Raw genomic sequence first — 22,757 nt, 5'->3', positions numbered from 1 at the left:
CAATGTAAACGTCATAGACAGAAAAACACATTTACCGTGACCAAAAAAGAAGATCTGATAAGAACATTAGATTTGTCATGTGATATTTGATGTATGGCTTTAGTGACAGTTGACATGGAAGAAAAGCATTACTTAAAAAGGTTTTCCCAGGTTACCTACATGGGGATTGACATTAAATTTCTACATCAATTGTACAGTGAGAGAGCTGCGCCTTATCCGCATGTTTTAAGGTCCTGGATCAAACATACATACAGCACAGACAAATTTTTCACCAATCCACTGTTCTCAATTAATAAGCTGCCATTCTATGGCCACTTTACAGTCAATAATATAACTTCATAAACAATTTACCAACCACCAATGATTTAAATAATCTGCTGGATATTTATACAGTTTTAAAGGTTCCAAATGTAAAATTTTTCTGCATTGGTCCAATCCCCCTTTCCAACAGGGCCTAAAAATTTAATTTAGTTTTGACATTATTGATTACCTCCTTTATTTGTTTATGCCCCTTTATGGGATGAACATGGTACCATCATAGGACTTTGTAATTACTGCAACTACATTAGGCTTAGCAATGGTTTTTGATGGTATATCTTACTGACAGAATTCCAGAGCACAAAATTAAGCTAATGAAACTAATATGTTTTATATAAACTTTTAATATAGGATTTGTAAGTAGATGTCATATCAACCAAAAGAAAGCAGAATACAAATCAGATCTTGTTTATTACATGACTTGAATTCAATTTGGAAAAACAGAATACACTCATATTGTACATGATTACAAGTACAAACAAAAAATGAATGGATTCTCATTTTACTAAACCAAAAAGAAGCACTAAGGTATATTATTCATACTTTGGCTATGTTGTTATTGCATCACTTTGCCTAACCAAAGGAATGCACATTGCTTGCAAATTTAGCAGTAGAAAATAGACTTCATCCCTGCCAGGAAGAGATGTTGCTGTCTTTCTAAACTTTCAGTCCTCTTCCCATCAAGCAGGCAAAAACTGTCATGACCATCTTCGGTTTCACCTCCACTAGGTCTTCTGGCAAAGCATAGACCCTTGCACCAATCTTTCTTGCCATCGAAATAGTGTATCTGCAGAAAGAGAAAGATAATGCAAAAGTAAAAATTAAGATCTTTGTTTTTCATTTTATGAATTTGTTATTACTCATGTACACAAATGTACATGCTTAAGACCCCAGAGAAAATAACCCCCTGACTCTTCATCCTAAAGGAAGCACAGGGGAAATATATAAGCTTCCTCTCCTTCTGCACTTCAGATAAAAATATGAAAATCATAGTTCTGAAGCTGTAGTTTGCATGTACAACCTTGATATGATTTTCTTGTTCTTTTCTATTGTTTTACTGTCATATTGACTTCCTCTTTTCTTGTAAATAGATGCTCCTACTGTCCTCACATAGTTACATCTCTGTATGGGATGGAATTTTCCACCATATGGTCTCCAGAACATTTTTATGACTGTACATTTCTCTTATCTAAGGTAAACCTCCAACACCCATCCTGAATCAATTATGCACTAATTGCTTTGGTCATAAAAACAATTATTTTCATTTTTACAAGTACTTATATTTATATAAGTATAATTATTTGTAGCAGTAGATATTACTGCAGTGACTTTAGCTCAGGATGGATTGTTGTTGTGTGGAGGATCCCAGCACCGGAGATGTGGGAGATATAGTTATAGCCAGGGGCCCTAAATTAGGGCTGTGTAACAAAAACGCCAAATCAACGCCAATCTTTATATGCTGAAAGGTAATGTATCTTGAATTATTTAGCCTTAATGCATTACATACTACTATCTTTGGTTTTAACTAAAATAGAAAGAGGTAGATGGGGAAAGCGACAGTGATTTTGCAAAGGCCTTTTACTTTAAATCCACAGTAATTACCTTGCCAGTGTTCCCTCACCCTTCTTGTTTCAACCAGAGTCATGTCTATACCTCATAGCTCTGGGTATGTGGAACATGTTACTTTCTCTCATTTGACAGTGCTTATGTCTAGCAACCAGCCAGTCGCTAGGCCCACAACAACAACCAACATTAGTCATTTTAGATCCAGGAGCAATGGAGGCAGGAGCAGTGGGAGAGTGCTAGCAAGGTAAGTACTGAGGCTTCGGGGGTGCTTTTACTAAACACTAAAATAGGCAAGGTGACAATGTTTCTTTAAAATAATACAGGATTTGACATATATTGTATGACATAACATGAAGCAAATCATTTTGCTTTTGACTGTGATATCAAATTATGTTAGCCAACATACTTTGCATTATTCAGTTTCTCAGCATCATCTAGGTCTTCTGTCTTCAGAATGTCATAATTAATTGAACCAGGTTGAATTGCATCAATTAAGTCAAGTACAGGTAAACTTGTGCTGATCTTAGGGTCCTGGTAAAAAGAAAAAATAATTATCAATAAAAATATATTGAAAGTTTTTATTATTAAATAACACAGTGGAAAACACAGTGTCCTATTCTAGACCTGACATTTCTAGAGTTCCTCCAGAGGTTAGTAGGGGTTCTGCAAACTGTGATTGACTAACCTCCCATCGGGGATGCCTGCACAGTTATGCTACCACGCCACTTGGACCACATGACTCTAATGATGTTTTTAACTGTTCATAAAGATGTTATTCTAGCCACCACTGTAAATAGGACCTAAAATACATTCTTGTCTGTATGTGTTTGCAGCCAGTAAATCTGAAAGATCTGAGCTCTCATTCTGCATTCTTCTTTCAAACCAGAGAATCACAGAAAGATGATTGTGATGACCCATTCTATATGCTATTAGTCTGGTCTTTTAGGTTAACACTATACTAAGCCCCATACGTCACATTAAATTCCCATAGTCATGGAATGTCTACCATCTCCTGAAGGGTCACACAAGCCTCATGCTGAACCGTATACCATAATAGCCATGTCCATCTTCAGCCACAAGATCCCAGTGCAACCCTAATGGCAATGCCTTTCCAAAAGCTTTTTTTATTGAGAACAATTTATATCCTTGGCAGCCTTTAGGCAGTCACTTTCCGGTCCTTAGCTTACATATTTCGAACACTGTAATACTACAGTAATACCTTTTTAGTCATATTGCAATAAATGTGATAATTATATGTTTAAAGTGCACGTTATCCTGTCTGTTTAGAGATGACAAAACAGACTGTGTTTAAACATTATGAAACCATTGCCTATTATGTATTTTTAGTGTATTTCTAGTGTGTTGCTTTTCTTACCAAGTGCAACTTTTTTGGTTCACTTTTATAGTAGCAGATAAAAGGCCAATTTATAATCTGCACAATTGTCTAAAAATACCAAGGGAGAGAAAGGCTGCCACAGCACATCTGATATCTATATCCAACTTTTATGTAAAGATCTGTTGTTTCAAGGTCTGATCCAAGAAGATAAATTTGACATTTACCACATACACAAATTCACACACATATGATAAGCATGCAGATTTTACCTTGAAACTAGAGATGGATGATGACTTTCCAGCTTCCGTGAGAGTTTCATTTACCCAGCTGATTATTGTGTCGTCATTAACCTTCTGTCCTCCTCCAATGTCCTCTAGCATATTCAGTGTATACCTAGAAACATAAAAATGGTTACAATATTTGAGGGTATTGAAAGGACAGAATAAAATTCCCTGCTTCAGACACTCTCAATAAATTAAAACAGGGGGGTAAACTCACAACCCCTTTGAACATTCAAGCTGAATGATTCTTTTAATAAATAAAAAAGGTAAAAAATGTTTTCACCTTTTTTCCAATGTTATCACTGTCCTGTACTATCACTACCTGTTATGCAGATTGCCGTGTTTACATTATGGTATATATTTTCTTGTGAATTTATAAATTGCCATTTTATTACAAAACTTTTTTTACAACAATCATTATAAATAAAATAGCCCAAGAAAAGGTAAAAAAAAAGTGTACAGTCTTCAAAGGAAAATCCACTTTTCTCACTACTGTGGTATTAAAATATTTCAGAAGCCTGCAAGTTTAATCTTCTCTCTTCGTTAACTACAACTCTGCCTTTAAAAACACAAAATCACCAAAATAATGTTATACCTTCTCATTAACTGCCACATCAATGCAAGAGTGAGTGTCTTGTTGCCTTCATGCAGGTCCTGTCCAGCAATACCAACCAGGGAAAATTTTGCTTTATTCTTTCCAAGTTCCACAGCATAGTTACAATTTTCAAGCTAAAAAAATTAAAAACAATAGAAAACATTAGCTGTATAACAAGCTACAAAAAGCTACAGACCCTATACTGAGTAAATATTTGACTGATTGCTGTCTATTAGTTTTAGTGTGTAGTTTAGTGCATATGCTAGATGTATATGGCTTAAATTATGTGCTCCTCTTGGGTGGAAATCTAAGGATGTATAAGGTTGCATACAATGTCATAAAGCAATCTACTGGCTCAGAAACTTAGTTAACTCACCGCAAGAGGACTATTCTAGTTCCTGCAGTAAGACACCTCCTACTTTTCTGCTACCATCCCCTATAGCAGTGGTTGCCAACCGGGGGTTCGCAGACCACTGGTGGTCCTCGAATAAATTTTTAAGGGTCTGTGGCTCTGGATGGAGCGGGGTCAGGGGAGGGACCCTTCTGTGAATATATTGGGGACTATTGCTATTGGAATGGGGCTTTCCTAATTTGATGTAATCAATATTCATAAACCCAAAAACTCTACCAGTAAAGTAGTAACATTTTATCTTGTAAAATAAAATTGCCTATAGTGTGATAAATACCTTCTTCATTTTTTCTCCAAGTTTAGGATATGGTGGCTTGTTTAACCTGGACCAGTCCACAGGAACTTTGATTTTTTCATAAAGTTGGAATATGACCAATCCATCGTCAAGATCACTGTAAAGAAAGGACATTATTAGATAATTTTCCCTGATTATAAAACACAGCAAATCAAAATTATTTATATACTATGGACTAGTATCCTGACATTACTGATTATTACACAAAATATGTAAATACAGGAGGAGAGTTTGCATAGAAAGTAGAAAAGTGAAATGAAGTCACTGATTACCTGCAAACAATGGAAGGGAAGTGCAGGGGGAGACTCCTAAGATTATCCTGGCCCTATTACAGACAATCACAGCCATACATCCAAATGTTGGAGATGCAAAAAAACTTTTAAACACTTAAAAAATATATATTTTATCAATAGATGTGTATGCTGTATATCCACTCAAAAAGTGGACAACTGGAAAAGTGACAACTTAGAAAGACAGAGGGGAAGCAGGTCTTCTGAAAGATGGGCAGTCCCTCCAAATCAGGGGCAGTTGGGAGGTTTGGGCATAGCTCTCTCTCCAGTGTCCGATGTCCAGTGTACATAACTCCAACTCCATGCCAGATAATCACATCACGATATCACATCACAATAAAAGCCCTAGAATGCTTCCTATTGTGAAGTATATTTGTAGGTCTCCAGAGAGATTTGTGCTGTAGACCACAAATTTGCAAGTTTGTATATATAAAACATTCAAGCCCCACTTACATTGCTCCAGTGGATTATCCTAAACACGCAATGCAGCAATGATGTAGTCTGTCATTGCCGTGCTACTTTAGAATATGGTTTTACGTTATACTTTAGAAATTGCCTGACTTTCTGTGGCTTCAGCATAACAGTCATGTACCACATGATATTAGAGCCTTTGAATTGTGTACATTCCTTATCTATTTTAAATGTAAACAGAACATTACAGCCAGGTAAAAATCATTTGGAGAATGGCTTTGTTTCATACCTGTACAGATGGTTTACACGGGGGTTAACACCAAGTGAATTCATCCAATTCCTGAATGTCCTTTCCTCTCTTGTCTCACCTTTACAATAAAACCAAAGATGAACACAGGTTTAAAAAATGGGTAGTCATTTTGATTCTTTAATTAGAAAATTATATTTATATTCATAGCTGAATGGCAGAGGCCTTTTTTTTTGCAAAATTGCAGATTGTTTTTTCATCCATAGTTTTAAAACTGAACTCCAAACAAACAAAATGTATAAAAACTGCAGATTTTTATTAATACATATGAATACATGTATTTTAAAATACAATGGCTATAGAAACATGAACTGGTTTTAATATCAGCCTCTATACAGAAACTCTCAAACTGAAAGGAGAGACGAGCTCTAGGAGCCAAACAGGCTAAGTGGCATCAACATGTGCTGACAGAGAGATGTCCTCATTAGTGTGTTGTTGCTTCTTTGTTGCCTTTGTTGGGTGTATTATGACCCGCAGTAAAAACAAGCTGTGTTATTATTATTATTATTATTATTATTAATAAACAGGATTTATATAGCGCCAACATATTACGCAGCGCTGTACATTAAATAGGGATTGCAAATGACAGACTAATACAGACAGTGATACAGGAGGAGAGGACCCTGCCCCGAAGAGCTTACAATCTAGTAGGTGGGGGAATTTCACACACAAAAGGATGGGAGATATGTAGTGTGGGAAGTAGTGATGGTTTCAAATGACAGAAGAAGCCGGGTAGGCAATTTTGAAAAAATGGGTTTTGAGTGCTCTTTTAAATGAGCAGAAAGTAGGAGCAAGCCGAATAGGACGAGGAAGACCATTCCAGAGAGTTGGAGCAGCTCTAGAGAAGTCTTGTAACCATGCGTGTGATGAGGTTATGAGTGAGGAAGTCATTAGTAGGTCATTGGAGGAGCGGAGAGAGCGGCAGGGGGAGTATTTTTTAACCATGTCAGAAATGTAAATGGGACAATAACTGTGGAGGGATTTGAAGGCAAAGCACAGGAGCTTAAATTTGATTCTAAGGTGAAATGGAAGCCAATGGAGAGAACTACAAAGAGATGCAGCGGAGGAGGAGCGGAGGGAAGGATGGATGAGTCTGGCTGCAGCATTCATGATAGATTGTAGAGGAGAGAGTCGGGTTAGTGGAATACCAGTGAGAAGGATGTTACAGTAGTCCAGACGAGAAATGATAAGAGCATGTACAAGGAGTTTGGTGGTCTCAGGGGACAGGTAGGGGCGGATTTTGGAGATGTTGCATAGGTGAAAGTGACAGGACCTGGAAATGTTCTGAATATGGGGGGTGAATGAGAGGGCCGAGTCAAAGGTGACACCAAGACAACGTGCCTGAGGGGAGGGCCGAATAACAGTTATTGATAAAGTGGAGGTCTGATGGGAATGTTAGCTAGTCTGGAGCCCAGCTTTAAGATAACAAACATGAAATTAAGTAGTCTAGGATTGCAGTTTAGTTGTTGCTATTGTACCTTCAATGGAGCTCCAGTCAATATCTTGGTTTTCTGGCTTTTGCAAGGCTGGGTATTTGTTAAACAAGTTTGCAATAAAAGCCAAGTTGAGCTTTGGATTTCCACGTACAACATCTGTTGCTGTGACGAACTGACGGCAGCCCAGCCTGTCTGTCTGTACCAACATGCATTCTGCTCTCTTCAGGTCTTCTTTTTCCTAATAATAGTGATAGAGATACGTATTAGTATATTTTAAAATTATCCTGGATATTGTGCATGCTGCAAAATATAAACTGGATATCACTGTAAGCAGACTGAGCATACTATGTCATACTCTGAATAATACTAATGAATGATTAGGCCTGTACAGAAGACATCTAGAAATCAGAAATCCAGATGATAGCATGCACTGATAATAACTGTGTAACCTAATATCAGAACTTGGAAAAATTAGAGAAAGTGTTTTTTTACCCTGAGTCCGGACATATCAATGTCAATTGCAGGAATGCCCTCCTCATTTCCTTTTGGAGCAATCTGATTAAGCAGGTTGTAGTAAGCTCTTGAGTCCTATGAAAACAAAATAAAAGCATCACTTATCAATGCAATGTGAAAAAACAGTAGAACTCAACTTTTATAAAAAAAACTTTCGGGATGGCTACTGTGGCGTTTGTTATCTTATGTGTATGACATTAGTACTTTCTTAGAATACACAGAAATTGTAAGTAAAAACAGACCCAAAAAATATTTAAAAAAATAATTTCTTGGCATGTAGGCCAGCTAGGATTGGCATGCCATAAAAGTTATACTTGAGAAGTCAGGTGACATTGCTTTACGTGTGTTTTTTATATTTCATCCACATCTACTTTACATAAATTTTCTTCCGTTTATAAGTATTATTAAATCATTTTAGCAACAGGCTGTTTAACATTGTTTGAAATGTTGGTAAAAAGATGTTTCTCAAAGGAGAATAGATTCAGTACAGCTAATCTCCATTTCACCGTTCCTCCATTCCTTTTAGTTGCCCTTCTCTGCATTCTCTCCAATTCTACAAAAACCTGTTTGTGAACTGGTGGCCAAAACTGGACTGCATATTCCAGGCATCCCATATCTGGTTCAGGAAGTAAAGTAAAATCTTCCAAGCAAGACACACACAACAAACATTATTTTGAAATGTATTAATTCTTCAATAATAAAGTAAATTCTTCTTCTACATTGCCCAGCATTAACAATTCTTCGGCTTTACATTTTAATTTGGACGTCTAGGATATTATTTGAATTACTCCTGATCTTCTGAAAATTATAGTACACTTCCCATGTCTTTAGCATCAAAGCTGCATATGTGTAGGGCATCCAAGACACTGTTGCCAATGGAGTGATATTTGTTGATGTTGTGTTGATGTTATTACTTGGTTGCTCAATGTTCTCCTTGCTGGAGATGTAGTTGTGCTCCACAAGGATACCCCTGTTTCTACTACATTCATTCTTTGGACCCATCCTGATCTGTGTCTCATTTTTTTTTAATATTCTACTACCAGTCATCAGATCACTAATCAATAGATGGAAAGCTGTGATGCAAGGAAGCAATGACCCGTCTCTACAAAGATAGCCATTTACCCACATATACATGGCGCAAAACTAGAAATTGGAAATCAGTCCATGGAAGAACATCATGAGCAGGAAGTCCACAGGTAATATTGCTGACTACACCAATTTCTGCTTTACATATTTGGGGAACACTAGCTAAATGTTCATATAATAATTAGGCTTTGTCTCAATTTCCAAGAATTCTCATTATCTTATGACATAAAACTAATGATAGCAGAGAATGGGATACTACAGTGAGTATCACCAAATAACCAGAACCCTTAAGAGATGTAAAATTACAACTGGTCATAAAACACACCATTCTTTATCTACATCTATTTTATTCAATACTTCAGACATGATTGTTAATGATTGAATAATTAATAAAGCACTAAAGCAATAAAGCAGAATTCCACAAACCTTGATGTCTGAGCTGAAGTTATTAATTTTGTTGCATCCAGCATTCTCCAGATGGTAGTTAGCCCATCTAAGGAGTAGCTCCTCTGGAGAAAGCTTCATCAGATCCTCTAAACTTTCTCCTTCTCTTAACAGGGCAATCAAAGCTATACGGAAAAGATAATGGGGAACTCATTACACAACGATAGTTGCAATATATGAGAATATTTGCACATTATCAAACAATACATTAATGATCAAAAATCAAACAATATATCAATGTAAAAAAAGTGCACAATACAAAAAAGTTTCTGGTGGTAAAAATATTATTTTAGCTAAAACATTCATTATTATTTTCTTTGACAATTTGTGTCATCAGAGCATTTAAAACTTGTGTACACAGCAGACAAAGAGTTTATAGATATTGTATTTTGACACAGAGGGAGCTCCCCAGTACATTTGACAATTTTTCAGTAGGCTGAGACTCTGGGTTTACAAAAAGCCTATTAGAAGCATGTTAACAAGTGAGTAATCCAGACTGGCACCTTGTGGTACCTAGTGTGCCTTTAAATCTAAATTTGTACCAGTGTCGTCAGCAGTGTTAAAAGGGTAACTTTAAGATCCAAATATAAAATCTGCCTGCTTTTTCATATGAGGGTAACTATGAATAATTACAAGAAATTAGCAAATTTTTGCCTTTGAAACTTGTTAAAACTATAATAAAACATCTATATATGGTCCTTTTACAGTTATGACATGGGTGCGTTTTTTACTCAGGACCGCAGTTGGACTCAAGAAAGAAAGTCTTGTGTAAACTAACATGTGAAGCATGTACAGTATATTGTCCTCCCTATTTAGCATTACATGTTTTGTCCAAAGCTAAGACCAAGACACAAAACTCCCCTTGGACTGACTACTAATGACCTTACTTCCTGTACCCATGCTTTCCATACTCTAATTCTAAGAATAGGTGAAAGGGATTTAAAAAAATCAGAGCTTGGCAGTTAAAACACTCCATCATTTAAAGAATGTATTCAAGTTATCTGCCCAATGCATATAATATTAATATTCAATAAATAAATCACTTTTTATTTCACATGACTTAATCTAAGTCTTGTAATATAAGCCTTCAGGTGATCACTTCTGACGTTTAATTTAGGGAGTCAGGCATTGACAAGGTAATTAAACATAATGGGTAGGCTTTAATTTTGCATCAGCATTTTATGTATGGACCCCAGAATAGGAATGGTATTGATAAGCTTCTCACATGCAGATTTTTAGCATGACTGAGTAAAACTTTTTTTTTATTCCCTTATGGGTAGGCTTGTGCAGTTGTAATTTACAGACTTTTCTTGCATAAACTCAGGCTAGCAAACAACACCTATTCTCTAAACAATGGGGAATAGTTGCTAGTTTGCTGCTGGTAAAGCCGCCAAGATACCTACTCTTCAATAACTAGTTACAACTCTGCTAATAACACTCAGTGCATACAGCCTTGCATTGGTTAGCAGCCTTGCATTTCTCTTACCCTCATTTCTGCTCAGCTCAATGTCAGCAAACAGCCCAATCTTGATAACTTGCCACAGAAGTCCCAGCACTAAGTATGGTTTCCCTTCCTTCAAGTCTTGAGCACCAATGTTTACTACATGGCACCCAATAGCAGAGGCTGAATTAAGTGCTAAATTCAAATTTTCCTGTAGGCAAAAAAAATATATATTTTTTTTTATATATCCACAATACACCAGGATACATTGCTCCTTATATTCAATTCATAGATGTGCACTATTTTTTATTTTTTTTAGCAAATTCTGATTAAAAATGTTAAGGTAAATATGAGGTTACATTTTTGGAAAAGTAACCACTGGGTCTGCATTAGTTTATGAAACCGTTTTAAGAGTACCTTCTTGGTTCTCTTTGACTTCATTGCAACCTCCGTAAAATCAGATTTCATTCTTCATGCTTTTTCCAAATTATAATTCCCTGTAAGGCTAACACCAAGCTTGGATCTGAACTAAGAGATAAATATGTATATATGCTGGTTTGTAGTATGTTTACTTCTCTGGTGGTTGAACTTGATGAACTTATATCTATCAACCTGACTAACTATGTAAAAGAGTGTTGCACTATGTTGCCACTTATTCTTTTTGGCACCCTATTGCATGTATACAATACATACAACTTGTAGATAATAGTATAGATGAACATTTTGAGTACTAAAATGCGTTAAGCCTTTTCAACTGAGGTTTGCTTAACGGATAAAACATATTTGTTAACATTCATGCTTTATTATATGCAGCCATGTGAAGGGTTCTTCAGGTTTTGTTTGCAAGATGGCTTATAGTTAAAAGAAATTTAAATAAGCCTGTACCTGGATAGTGAAAGGAGTTAACTTCTTCTTGTTGATTGCTCTTTCATCAATAGTATCTGGCACTGACAGATTGATCATTTTACTGAAAAACAAAATCAGGTTTTAATTTTTATGCTAGCCTTTGCTTATCTATAACTAATGCCCAGGTCATGCTATCAAGATTTGAACAACTAATACATTTTACAATATGCAAATTGTTTGTTACCATATGTGACTAGAAATGTAATATATGAAATACTACTTTATTGGACTGTAATTTAACTACTAAGATGCTGTTTTTTAAAGTTTATCCTAAACTATCAGTAGTAATAAGGTTAATGACCAAGCTGTAATACTTAACTGGAATAAAGTACATTCACAATCTGACTGGGCACAAATAAAAATCCTCAAGCAGGAAAACAATTTAGTAGTTGAAAATATATTTCAACACTGTACCAAAAATGTTGCCCTGAGTTTACCCTATAAACATTTTTTTTGGTTCTATATATATATATATATATATATATATATATATATATATTTAGTTTATATATTTAATATTAACGTAAATATATAATAAATATATAGTAAGAGTATATCTAATGACAAATCTGTTTTGGTTCTGGTTTTAAATTCAGGGATTGGTAATGCAAAATAGCTGAAATTCTAACCCAGCCTGTACCTATTCTTTTTTAAAATTATTGGAAGAAAACTGCAGCCAGATTGTCCAACGTTCTTTATTACCTTCATATATGTATGAGCTGGTAGAACTTTTTAAGAGAGCAAGATGTCCTGCTCCGAGGACTTTACACCACCATTTTTTGAAAATATAGCTCTTTTATTTACATTAAGCAGGCATGCAGGATAATATGCAAGCATTATAAAGTAGCAAAGTATTGAGTCTAAATAGACTTTTTTTAAGTCAGAAGTACATTTGGTGTAAAACTCTTGGTACCTAGGACAATGTGATCTAGAGCAAAGTTGATGCTTTTTAGGATGACCACCTATTCATCTATAAGCATTGTAAAAAAACTTATATAAACCTACCAGAGGACAATTCCATCACCAACAGCTTTGAACAGGTCATCAGTGTCTGGGTTCATGGCAATGACATGCTTGCAGTCTGGATCCTTCTCCAATGCCTTATTAATCCAGTTTACAAAGGCATACTTCTCTTCCTCTATCAGAGAGAACAATATACAGTAAGTAAGGGTGTACAGTAAGAGTGACCTTCTGCAGTTTAAAGCATCACTTTGTATTATTGTTTAGGTCACAGGTCATTAACCAATGGTACATGCATCTTTAGAGATATTGCTGGTCAGTTCACAGGGTACTTTTGCTTATAGTTCATGAAGCATATCAGTATGTACTAAAAGTTTTTGGTAAAATTTAGGCACAAGTGCAGTGAATGTTACCTTAACAAATAGCACATTATTCATACTTTTCCTTTGAATGTCTGTTAATGTTGCTTAAAGTGATTACTGTGTAGTTGAAGTTTTTCCGGATATATGAATATACTGTTAAAGGGTACACTCACCACACCACACCATATATCACTGTGGCCTAAAACAATTATTTGAAATGTCTTCTGGTCATTTCAGCTCCCATAGTAAAGAAGAGCCTGGAGCAGCCGGGTGAAAGGTGGTGAATGGAAGGCAGCCATGACCAGGGGGCTAGGGGAAGCATAGGGAGCTTTTGCATAAAAGGAAGTTTTGATAGGTTAATGGAAGAAGGTAGTTGATAGGTTGGAAGTTTAAAAAATGGGGAGGAGAAAGTAGGGGTTAAAAGAGGGAGAAAAGAGGAAGTGAGGGGAAGGTTTAGAAAAGTGAGGGAGCGAGATTCCATCCCACCCACCCTGTGTGCTAGATGAAAGTTTGGAAGTGGGGTTGTTGGGATCCTCGGAGGACATCTTTAATTGAGTGTGGCCATGGCTGGCCAGGTTAGTATATGGTAGTATATGCATTCTCGAGCCATTGGGTTCTGCGGCTGAGAACAGTAGTGATGTTTTTCAGGCTTTTCCTCCCAGTGGTATAGTTTAGTGAGCGATGTCTCCAAGGGCTCGCAACTGGGAAGAAGGAACAATTTTGAAATGGTACACAATTTTGAGGTAAAAGGTTTAGGTTTTTGGAAAAGTGTAATTGTTACTCAGAGAATATTTATGGTTATTTATTGCTGATGTTATTATGCTAAAATGTTTTTGGTTATGAAAATGTTTAAAATAAGTTGTGCCACAAAAAGAGTCTGTTGGTGTTGTGTGGTAGAAAAATGGGGAAGAATGGAGGTAAGGAAGGATAAGAGGGGTGGTAAGTATTGGGCGAGTATCCTAGCTACCTAGGTCATGCACATGCATAGATCCAAACATGTATATATAGTTTCCTTTTAGGAATGTGAAAAGGCTACAAATAACAGAATGGAATTTCTACTTCATTTTGAAATCTACTGCAGGTAAATGGCTGTGTATATAGGTTCATAAAGACCAGTAAAACTAAAAAGTTTAAGTATTGCAGCGTGCAATGCTCGATGTTCCTACCTGAATAGGAATGCTGGGTGCCTGCACTGGACTGCTCAGAGGTGCCACCAATTGCACAAATGCCTTCTTTTTTGTTAATTGCCTTTCTGAATGTCTTGGCAACCTCTGAACTTTTAAGATCTTGAAAGACCTAAATAAATATAAGAATGATAACAATTAAAAAGGGAGAAAAAAGCGATTTTATAAAATATGTACAATAAACACATATTGAAATAATTTCATATTAAAGACAATTTATTGAGGATTTAGTTTGTGGAGTCAATATTGCCACAACAGTGTGAACTTACTAAAATGAACTCCTCAAAGCTGATCTTGCCATCTTTATTCTGATCCCCTGTCTCCATTAAGCTCTGGGTGATTTCTCGTAGTTTATATCCAGGTAGAGGCAAATTAGCGGCTTTGAACAAGTCATTTAATTCATTGGCACTTATGAATCCATTGCCATCAGTATCTAAAAAAGGGACAGATTAAAAATCAATACAAATATAAAGAACTTGGATTTATATCAGGAACCAAGGTATTTTCAGGATGTTTTATATATGTAAAAGTTCATATATTAATAGAAACACTAAACTAGTTATATTAGGAATCAAATTTAAAATTTCTATTTAAAAAATGTGAGGCTTAAAATAGCTTACCAACTTTGCTGAATGCCTCCCTCAGCTCCCCCATTTCTTCCTCTGTAACAGGGCGAGACTCCATGTTGCACGGTTGTTCTGATTGGTTCTACAAAACATGACAAAAATGTTTGTGGTTTTCAGAGAAAATTTGTTCAAAAAGTGCAGAAATTTTGTCTGTCAATAAACAGAAACAGAAATTGTACAGGTAAAATAAACACGAGTAAATTATATTTTTTGTTTCCACATTTGTAAATAAAATCTAATTACTGTATACATAGTAAATTTAATACATCTACCGATGTTTCTCAATCTTTTTAATATAGGGGATCCCCTTGAAATATAATTCAGGTCTTCAGGAAACCTCCTGCTGTAATTACTATACACAGCACATTAGTGTGATGATCGGTAGGAGGAATGCCTCTTAGATTGCTGGCCAGTGGGAAGATATGACCCTTACAGGTAGTCAAAATGATCTTTGGTGTCAGTGGTAATTGACCTCAAAGGTAAAAATTGCTCATGGCTCAAGGAACTCCTAGCTGGGGATGAGCGAGAATGCCTTGGCGAACCAATTTCGCAAATTCCATTGAAGTGCAGGTTCCCAAGCTCCCTGGGCTGTACTTAAAATTGAGTACATTAAAATTAAGTACAGCCCAGGGAGCATGGGAACCTCCAGTCTCAGCTGATTGGAGGCATGTGAGTGCCTCCAATCAGCTGTGACTGCAGGAGAACCCAGATGAACTCTCAATGGAGTTTCTCCATTGAGAGTTCATCTGAGTTCAGTTCCCACGGTCACTTATCATTGATAAGTACAGCCCGGGGAGGGTGGGAACCTGGGGTCACAGCTGATTGGAGGCATGCGGGTGCCTCCAATCAGCTGTGACTGCGGACGAACTCCAGACAAACTCTCAATGGAGATTTTCCATTGAGAGGTCATCTGAGTTCAGCTAGAACACGACCTCATGGCGAATCACAAGGCCGTTCTCGCTTACATGTTCTGTACACGAGAAAGGCCTGATTAAAAATTTTGCTCGCTCATCCCTACTCCTAGCAACTTCTGGAGCAACACTGGGCCTGGTTTATTAAAGCTCTCGAAGACAATACACCAACTGTGCCAATAGTAGTTCTGGACAGAGGGTTATGTAGTGCCTAGGCTTTGGTGTTTCCACATATAAAAGACTCCTCCTGCAGGTTTTTGCACCTGCACTCTGAGATTGCTATGGAAAAAGATTCAAACGCATCAGATAACACAAAACTCAACGGCTATTTGAACCAAACCAAAAAAAAAAAAAAAAGAACTTGAAGTCTAAAAGTATGGTGATGTTGATGGAATGGAAATGATTTTTATCTACAGTGAGCTGAGGGTGCCAAGCAGGAGCTGCTCAGAAAAATGTAGTATTAGCAATTTCATCTAACACTGTGCTGAGGGTATGGCCAGTTCTGATAACATTTAGGTCATCTGATGGCCAGGAAGAGTTACAGTGTGCAAATAGTAGGTTTGCTTTTTGTTTTTTTCCTGCATGTATCAAATAAATAGGTAAAAAAGTATAGCCTCAGGAAAATCAGTAAAGCTAAACTGAACAAATATTTCAAAGTTACATGCACAGTTAATTTATCCTCTCATAAACCTAGGAAATTCAGACGGAACATTTATTGAAAATTTATTAACAGAGGTTACTATCATTGAAATCAGCATGTATATACATAAGTATGTATATATATATATATATATATATATATATATATATATATATATACATATATGTGTGTGTTTGTGTATATACTGATATTTATTAAAACCAACAGCAGTATTATGTATATTTTACCGACAGCTCTGGTGACTGCAGTCCAACAAAAGGTTAACAGGAAAACCACTTTACTGATCACATTTCCAGCCTAATAAGTTGTTTATTTATTCTTTTTGTCCTTATTGGTTTTTTTTCTATGATGTGTAAAACGTATTTAAACTCATATATTAAAAGCAAACCCTATTTAAGAAATGTTTAGAAAAAAATATTTGAGTTTATTCAACTAGAAGATTCAACTACAATATTAAAAATAGGTCAGGGGGTTTAGCCATTATATGCCCCTCAAAATTCTCAAAAATTGCCTGGTGGAAATATTGTCCATTGAGCTCTAATCAAGCTAGTAAACTGGTACCGTAACTTAAACCTTACATGTTCCTTTGCCCCCTCCCCCAAATGGAGTACACTTGCACCCTAAAAAAGGGCTTTGTCCAGTCTGCTGACTCCACAGGTCCTTTACACCTTTTATTTCTTGTGGATCTTAAGTACATAGTTATAATTTTTCTTTGTCAGGTAGAATATTTGTTTTAAATGATGACAGTACTGGAATCTGTAATAATGCTGCATCACTTTTTGAAGCATTCATATGTGAATGGGGGGGGGTAGAGCCTTGATTACTTGGGCTTACTGGAAGTGTGCTGGATGCAGGTTAGTGTGCAGGGGGCAACTCCCCAAAAAAGGTGAGTGTAAAAGCTCTAATATCAATTTGTATCATATTTATTATATAAATTTTTAACATTTTTACACATACATTTTTAAGATGAAATGAAAATACTTTATGGATTGAAGATATACAACTACCAGCTATTTCTTTATAAATGAGGACGCAGATAACAATAAAACCTTGACAGAGGATCTAAACTTCCCCTGCTTAATCTAAAAAAAAAAAAGAAAGTCTTTACATACATTTGTACACAATGGTTTGTCTAAAAATATATGCAAACCTTAATTCTTTCTGAAAAACAATACTATGACAAAAAAAAACTATAATGCTACAAATGGTCCTATATTACCACCTAAGTTTTCGCATCAAAATTCAGTAATTCCACAAAGAAAAATCTCTGTAGGCAAACCCTTGTGCTGAAAAGAAAATATTCCCTACAGTAAAAATCAAAGCAAATGTATTACTAACCATTGCTGTTCCTAGCACAGTGCCATTGTGGATAAGAAAAATAGTCAGTGATCTAAACTTCCACATGACAAATCATTTCCTGCCTAACTTCTCAGTCTTGCTTCTCCTCTGGTCTTCCCCTTGCTTCAATTGTTTTTACTTCTCTTTTACACTTCTGCTTTTCCTACTCAGTATATTATGTTTTAACTCTTACAGAATAAAACAAATGTACATATTTACACACGTTTGTATAAAAAATAGTGTCAGTCTTTATTTCTATCCTCTTGTTCCCCTTATAAAGTTTTTAAATGCAGCATATTTTTCTATTGCGCGTGATTATAAAGAATCTGCTGATGTTTGGAGTTTCTTTTGAAAAAAATTTGAAAAGTAGTAGTGGAAGCGCTAAGTGTCGCTGATGTATATATAGACCCGTGGGATGGCCGAGGACATCCTGAGCAGTGTGGCTTTGAGATGACTACTAAAGGTAAAAGGAGTTTTCTCCCTACCATAAGTTAAAAAAAATGAATAGCTGAAAAAGGTGATTAGATCTACATTCGGGTTGATGTTAAAAAAGGGGACTGGAAATGTAAATTTAGTTTTTTCTAGAGCAAAATAGAAATTAAAACAAATAGTCTAATATGAGTTAAAAAACAAATTCCCCTTTAACTATGTTATTAAAAGTATTTATAATTTGAAGTACTTCCTATAAGAATTGTAGACTGTACAGCCATTAAAAGTCACTTTGCAGAAAATTGTAGTTCATTTTGCATCAGTCTGTGGGAGTTAATAGACCAGTAAGTATTAGCAGAAGCAATGGATGGACAGACAATAACTATGTAATCCCAAGTATTGCTGCCCCTGGGTTACTACAGGAGAGATATAAAGAGGATCTCTTTCAATAACCAATAAAGCCGAATAACCTGATGTCAAAAAACTAACAAATCATTTTAAAATGTAATGTATAAAGATTTTATTTGAAACAAATTTTCTATTTGCAATTATGACAACAGTACCCAATCAGTACACATAATATTCAAGAAATCTCATCCTCTTCTGCTGCCATAACTGACTAGGCTTGGTTGATTTTTTAAATGAATACAGTTTAACTTTGCAAAGTGAATGTTTACTTAACAAATAAGGTGAAGCTGTGCTCACCTCTATCATCCAATCAAATACAAGCTACTGTCCCGTGTTTATGCAAATATACCATCCACATGATTTGATATTAAACATTAACACGGCTTCTTCTCATTTACTGTGATAAGTGAACATACACATTCTAAAGCTATATTCTCTTTACCTATTAAACATCTCTACAGGTAATCAACCCAATTGATTCTTAAAGAAGTCCACTCAGACTTTGAGGTTAAATGACAAGCACATATAGCAGTGTTCTTGCAGATATTGGTAGTGGTTTCCTAGCTTTGACATTTCCTATATATGTGTATATTGTTCCGGTTACAATGGTGGAAATGATCACGCTCATGCTTTGATGTATCAGTATCGACATATCGGCAGGTAGATCTGTAACAAACATGTTAACTTCCTTGTAATTTTTAGATATGACTGATAGGGAAGGTTTTTCACAAGAAAACTAAAGCTTCACCTAACTTAGGGTTAGGCAAAACGCAAAGTAAAATGGATACCTCCTAAACAATTCAATTAATCAACAATAAATGTCCCCGTTTTTGTAAAAACATACATTTTGGTTTATACTTGAGTGTATATGGTAAGTTGGTAACCCTAATTCTGGGAACATGAAGACACAGTACCATCTACTGGTGTTACCTGAGGATTAACCAAGATTCAGTTTCTGATGGCATTTTCAGATCAAATAAATCTGGATTATCTGAGTGTATATGGTAAACTGGTATTCTTAAACACTAACTCTGGGAACATGCTCCTTTGCCCCCTCCCTTATTGAAGTATGCTTGCACCCATTAAAAAAGGTGTTGGCCCAGTCTGCTGACCATGACCTCTTAATCCTTTTTTTCCTGGTGGATCTTAAATATATAATCTTTATTAGTCAGACACAAATTTTGTTTTAAATGATGGCAGTGACTAGCTTCTGTATTGTACAGATATTTAGAGTTAGACAAAACCCAAAGTAAAACCGATACCTTAAATAAATGTGCCTGTTTTTGTGAAAAATTAAAGCACCCAATATATTTTTTTTCTTTAAGGCAATATTGTGGTAATATATGCATATTCTGCAACTAGACTGCATAACCCTTGTCATTGTGTCATAGCTTGTACCATAAGTCTGTCTAACATTAAAATCAAATTACACGTACCTCCTGCGAGTTTTTTGGGGGGTAGGGGGGCATTTTAAAAGGACACTGTCAAAAGAAGCTGCCTATGCTGGTCTTATTCATATACTTGTTGCCTGATTATGTCTTGCTTTTGATTTTTGATTTTTTCTTTGAATTATCTAAGTTATGGAACTTAAACATAAATGCAAAAAAAATGCTGGAAAAGTTTTATAATTTCATAGCTCAATATAATTTTTAAGTTAGTCACCTATTGGAGCCAACTGTGAATTTTCCTACAATTCATTTCCTCTGCATATTGGGTATTCAAAGTGAACAGGAACAAGTGAACCTGTAATGATCGAATAAAAGTAGTCTCGAGTTAAGGACATCCAACATACGAACGACTCCTACATACGAATGGGACTTCCCTGCTTGCTCCAGTGCAGGACGGAGACTTGCATAACTTGCAGAAGAAATCTTTTGCTAAACACAGCTGAGGTTTGGGTGATCTTAAGAGCTGAGCAGATAGGTAGCATCTTGTAACTCTTTAATGACCAAGACAAACTCTGCTGTTGTTTCATTTTGCATATCAAAGCACAGCTTGCTCCAGAAGTAATGAATGTCTAGGCTCTATAAAGTTTTTCTTTGCTTTTTTTCTGTTTAACGCACAGTGAGGTTTTTATACAGTAACTGACACTACGCTGCCTAATAATATGTTGAGACAAACATTTGTCCTAATTGCATTTATTAAAATAATGTAGCTGTTCTGACTTACATACAAATTCAACTTAAGCAAAAACCTACAGTCTCTATCTCATATATAACCTGGGGACTACCTGTAAATGAATTGAATATGCTCACACATAATTGTGTAAAAATGTTCCTAATTCTTCTGGTAAATCATCCCCAATGAATCAGTATGACTGCCTGGCCGCTATCATTTTAAGGACAAGGCCAGACATAGCAGTCCCCATAGATTTCTTAGCCTTTAAGAGATTAGCCTCCACTACAGTTGAATAAATATTTACCTCCGTGGATCATTTTTATTGTAAAAATGGGCAACATACAATTGTGGGTCTGAAGACACAAAAAAAACATTTATGCATGAATATACAAACGTGAATGTTTGGTGTGAACTTTAGATCTGAATATAATATATATAAACTGATAATTATAGACTTACCAGAATATAGAAAACACTGAAATATACTATGCATACCAAGCATGCATCAGATTACATGCAAATAAAATAGAAGATAACGGACGTGTCATTCAATGATCATAGCTATTTTATTGTATTATAAAACAAAATGTTTTAGTAGATCACCATGCTAAGTCACTGAAAATGAATACTGTAGTTTTGTTTATAATGCTTTAATAAATTCTGTGAAATAAAATGAAAAAGGTTTGCAGTACTGCATTGGACAGGATACACTATATAGGTAGAGGAAATGGCAGCGCTACCTTCAACAACCAATTAAACTATTTCCTGAATTTAAATCTGCTTAAAGGTGTAACCGATTGCAGAGGGCGATGTCTGTATTGCACTTTTTTCTAGCCTAACTTTTATAGAAGATGAAGGAAGTCTGAAAGCCTTCATTCTTGTAAACCCCCACCAATAGCAGAGGCAGACCAGAAGCCTACTTTACACCGTTTATATTAAAGCCATATGGTAGTGGGAAGAAACATCTTTTAAATATAAAGACAGAAAAGTTTTAATTTTAATTTTCAGTGCAGGTACAGTGTTGATAATAATATAATTAATATTATAGGTTAATAACCACCATGCCTAGGATATTTGGAGAATAGCTACGTTTTTTGTTTTTAATTTCAATAGATGTTACTGTTATTTTCTCTGTGGCAGGACATAAACTATTATCTTGTGCTGAAAAAAACTTAAAACTAATATTTGACCCAATAAAACAAAAAAATATGGTTTAGTTGAAAATGATAACTGTTGTGGTGAGTGTTACACGTGTGTTCAGCTCAGTTAATTAAGCCAAAAGTCTCTAAAAAAATTGCATTTTAGTTTAAGCACACTTTCTGGGAGAGCAGTAATTTGCTACATAATCATACGCCAGTTAAATGGAGAGAAAAAGCAATATGTATACTATCATATACCGGTTAAAGAATTATTTACTGGACTGTCATAGTCTTGGCTTTTATAATAAGCAAAAAAAGAAAAAAGCAAGACATTGTGAACTTTTTGAGCCTAACATAAAGTAGGTTATTATAAACATTGTATTAGGTGCAGGAAGATAAATTTGCTAATAATTATTCCTCATTTTTACACTATTAACATTTGCAGGAAAAAACACATAAAAAATAACACAATTACAAAAATTTTGCAAATAAACTAGCACATTTCTTAAATTACTGATTGCTGTGCTTACTGACCAAAGATTTCCTTTGCCGTTTCTAGATCTGAGTTGCTTTAGACATAGAGAGATATGGTGTTAGCTTGCACATAGATGGCAATAATGGTAGATTTTCTGTGCTGTAATGTCCAACTCTGACCCAAGTAAGTGTTTACTGGTAATACATTTTTAGGAAACCCTTACCTTATTAAAAAGATGCTTGTTACGTGCAATCCAAGTAGAGTTATCTTGAAGTAACTTTTATGCTCAAGCACCCTAGTTAGACTTTATTTTGTGGTTAGAAGAAGGAAACAACTGACGTGAAATCATGACTTTATAAGGAAATTCAGCCGTTTTAAACCTTCCTCTATTTTAGGCGCCACCTGATTAGTCAAAAAGATGTTAACACTGCTACCCACTTCCTAAGCTGCTTGGAGAGTGCTTTTGCAACTTGAAGTATTTCTTTTACAATTATACTTTTCAGATGTGCAAT

At 35.5% G+C, this 22,757-nt stretch overlaps 1 protein-coding gene across 1 annotated transcript; it reads right to left on the bottom strand.

Annotated features, from left to right (window-relative positions):
- Positions 1–644: 644 nt before the first annotated feature.
- LCP1 (lymphocyte cytosolic protein 1) lies at positions 645–22,621 on the bottom strand. Its single transcript, XM_072409923.1, has 16 exons — positions 22,469–22,621; positions 14,761–14,848; positions 14,410–14,573; positions 14,123–14,252; positions 12,640–12,772; positions 11,614–11,695; positions 10,774–10,939; positions 9,270–9,412; positions 7,737–7,832; positions 7,287–7,482; positions 5,791–5,869; positions 4,783–4,897; positions 4,097–4,230; positions 3,490–3,613; positions 2,291–2,415; positions 645–1,105 (listed from the first exon to the last, which is right to left on the bottom strand). The coding sequence occupies exons 2-16, from the start codon at positions 14,822–14,824 to the stop codon at positions 976–978; spliced, it is 1,881 nt and encodes a 626-aa protein (XP_072266024.1). The 5' UTR covers positions 14,825–14,848; positions 22,469–22,621; the 3' UTR covers positions 645–975.
- Positions 22,622–22,757: the final 136 nt, after the last annotated feature.

The sequence above is a fragment of the Pyxicephalus adspersus genome, chromosome 1, assembly GCF_032062135.1.
Source record: "Pyxicephalus adspersus chromosome 1, UCB_Pads_2.0, whole genome shotgun sequence".
Taxonomy (NCBI): domain Eukaryota; kingdom Metazoa; phylum Chordata; class Amphibia; order Anura; family Pyxicephalidae; genus Pyxicephalus; species Pyxicephalus adspersus.
Note: the sequence above shows the minus strand (reverse complement) of the source record. Positions and strands in the feature narration are given on the sequence as shown.

Bases quoted from the DNA above. Each gene is read 5' to 3' on its own strand.
- LCP1 (XM_072409923.1), bottom strand. From the start codon at position 14,824: ATGGAGTCTCGCCCTGTTACAGAGGAAGAAATGGGGGAGCTGAGGGAG. The intron at 11,696-12,639 runs GTAGGTTTATAT...TTTGTTTTTCAG, and splicing joins GGTGATGGAATTGTCCTCTG to TAAAATGATCAATCTGTCAG. The intron at 5,870-7,286 runs GTACAATAGCAA...TTTATTGTAAAG, and splicing joins TGACTGGAGCTCCATTGAAG to GTGAGACAAGAGAGGAAAGG.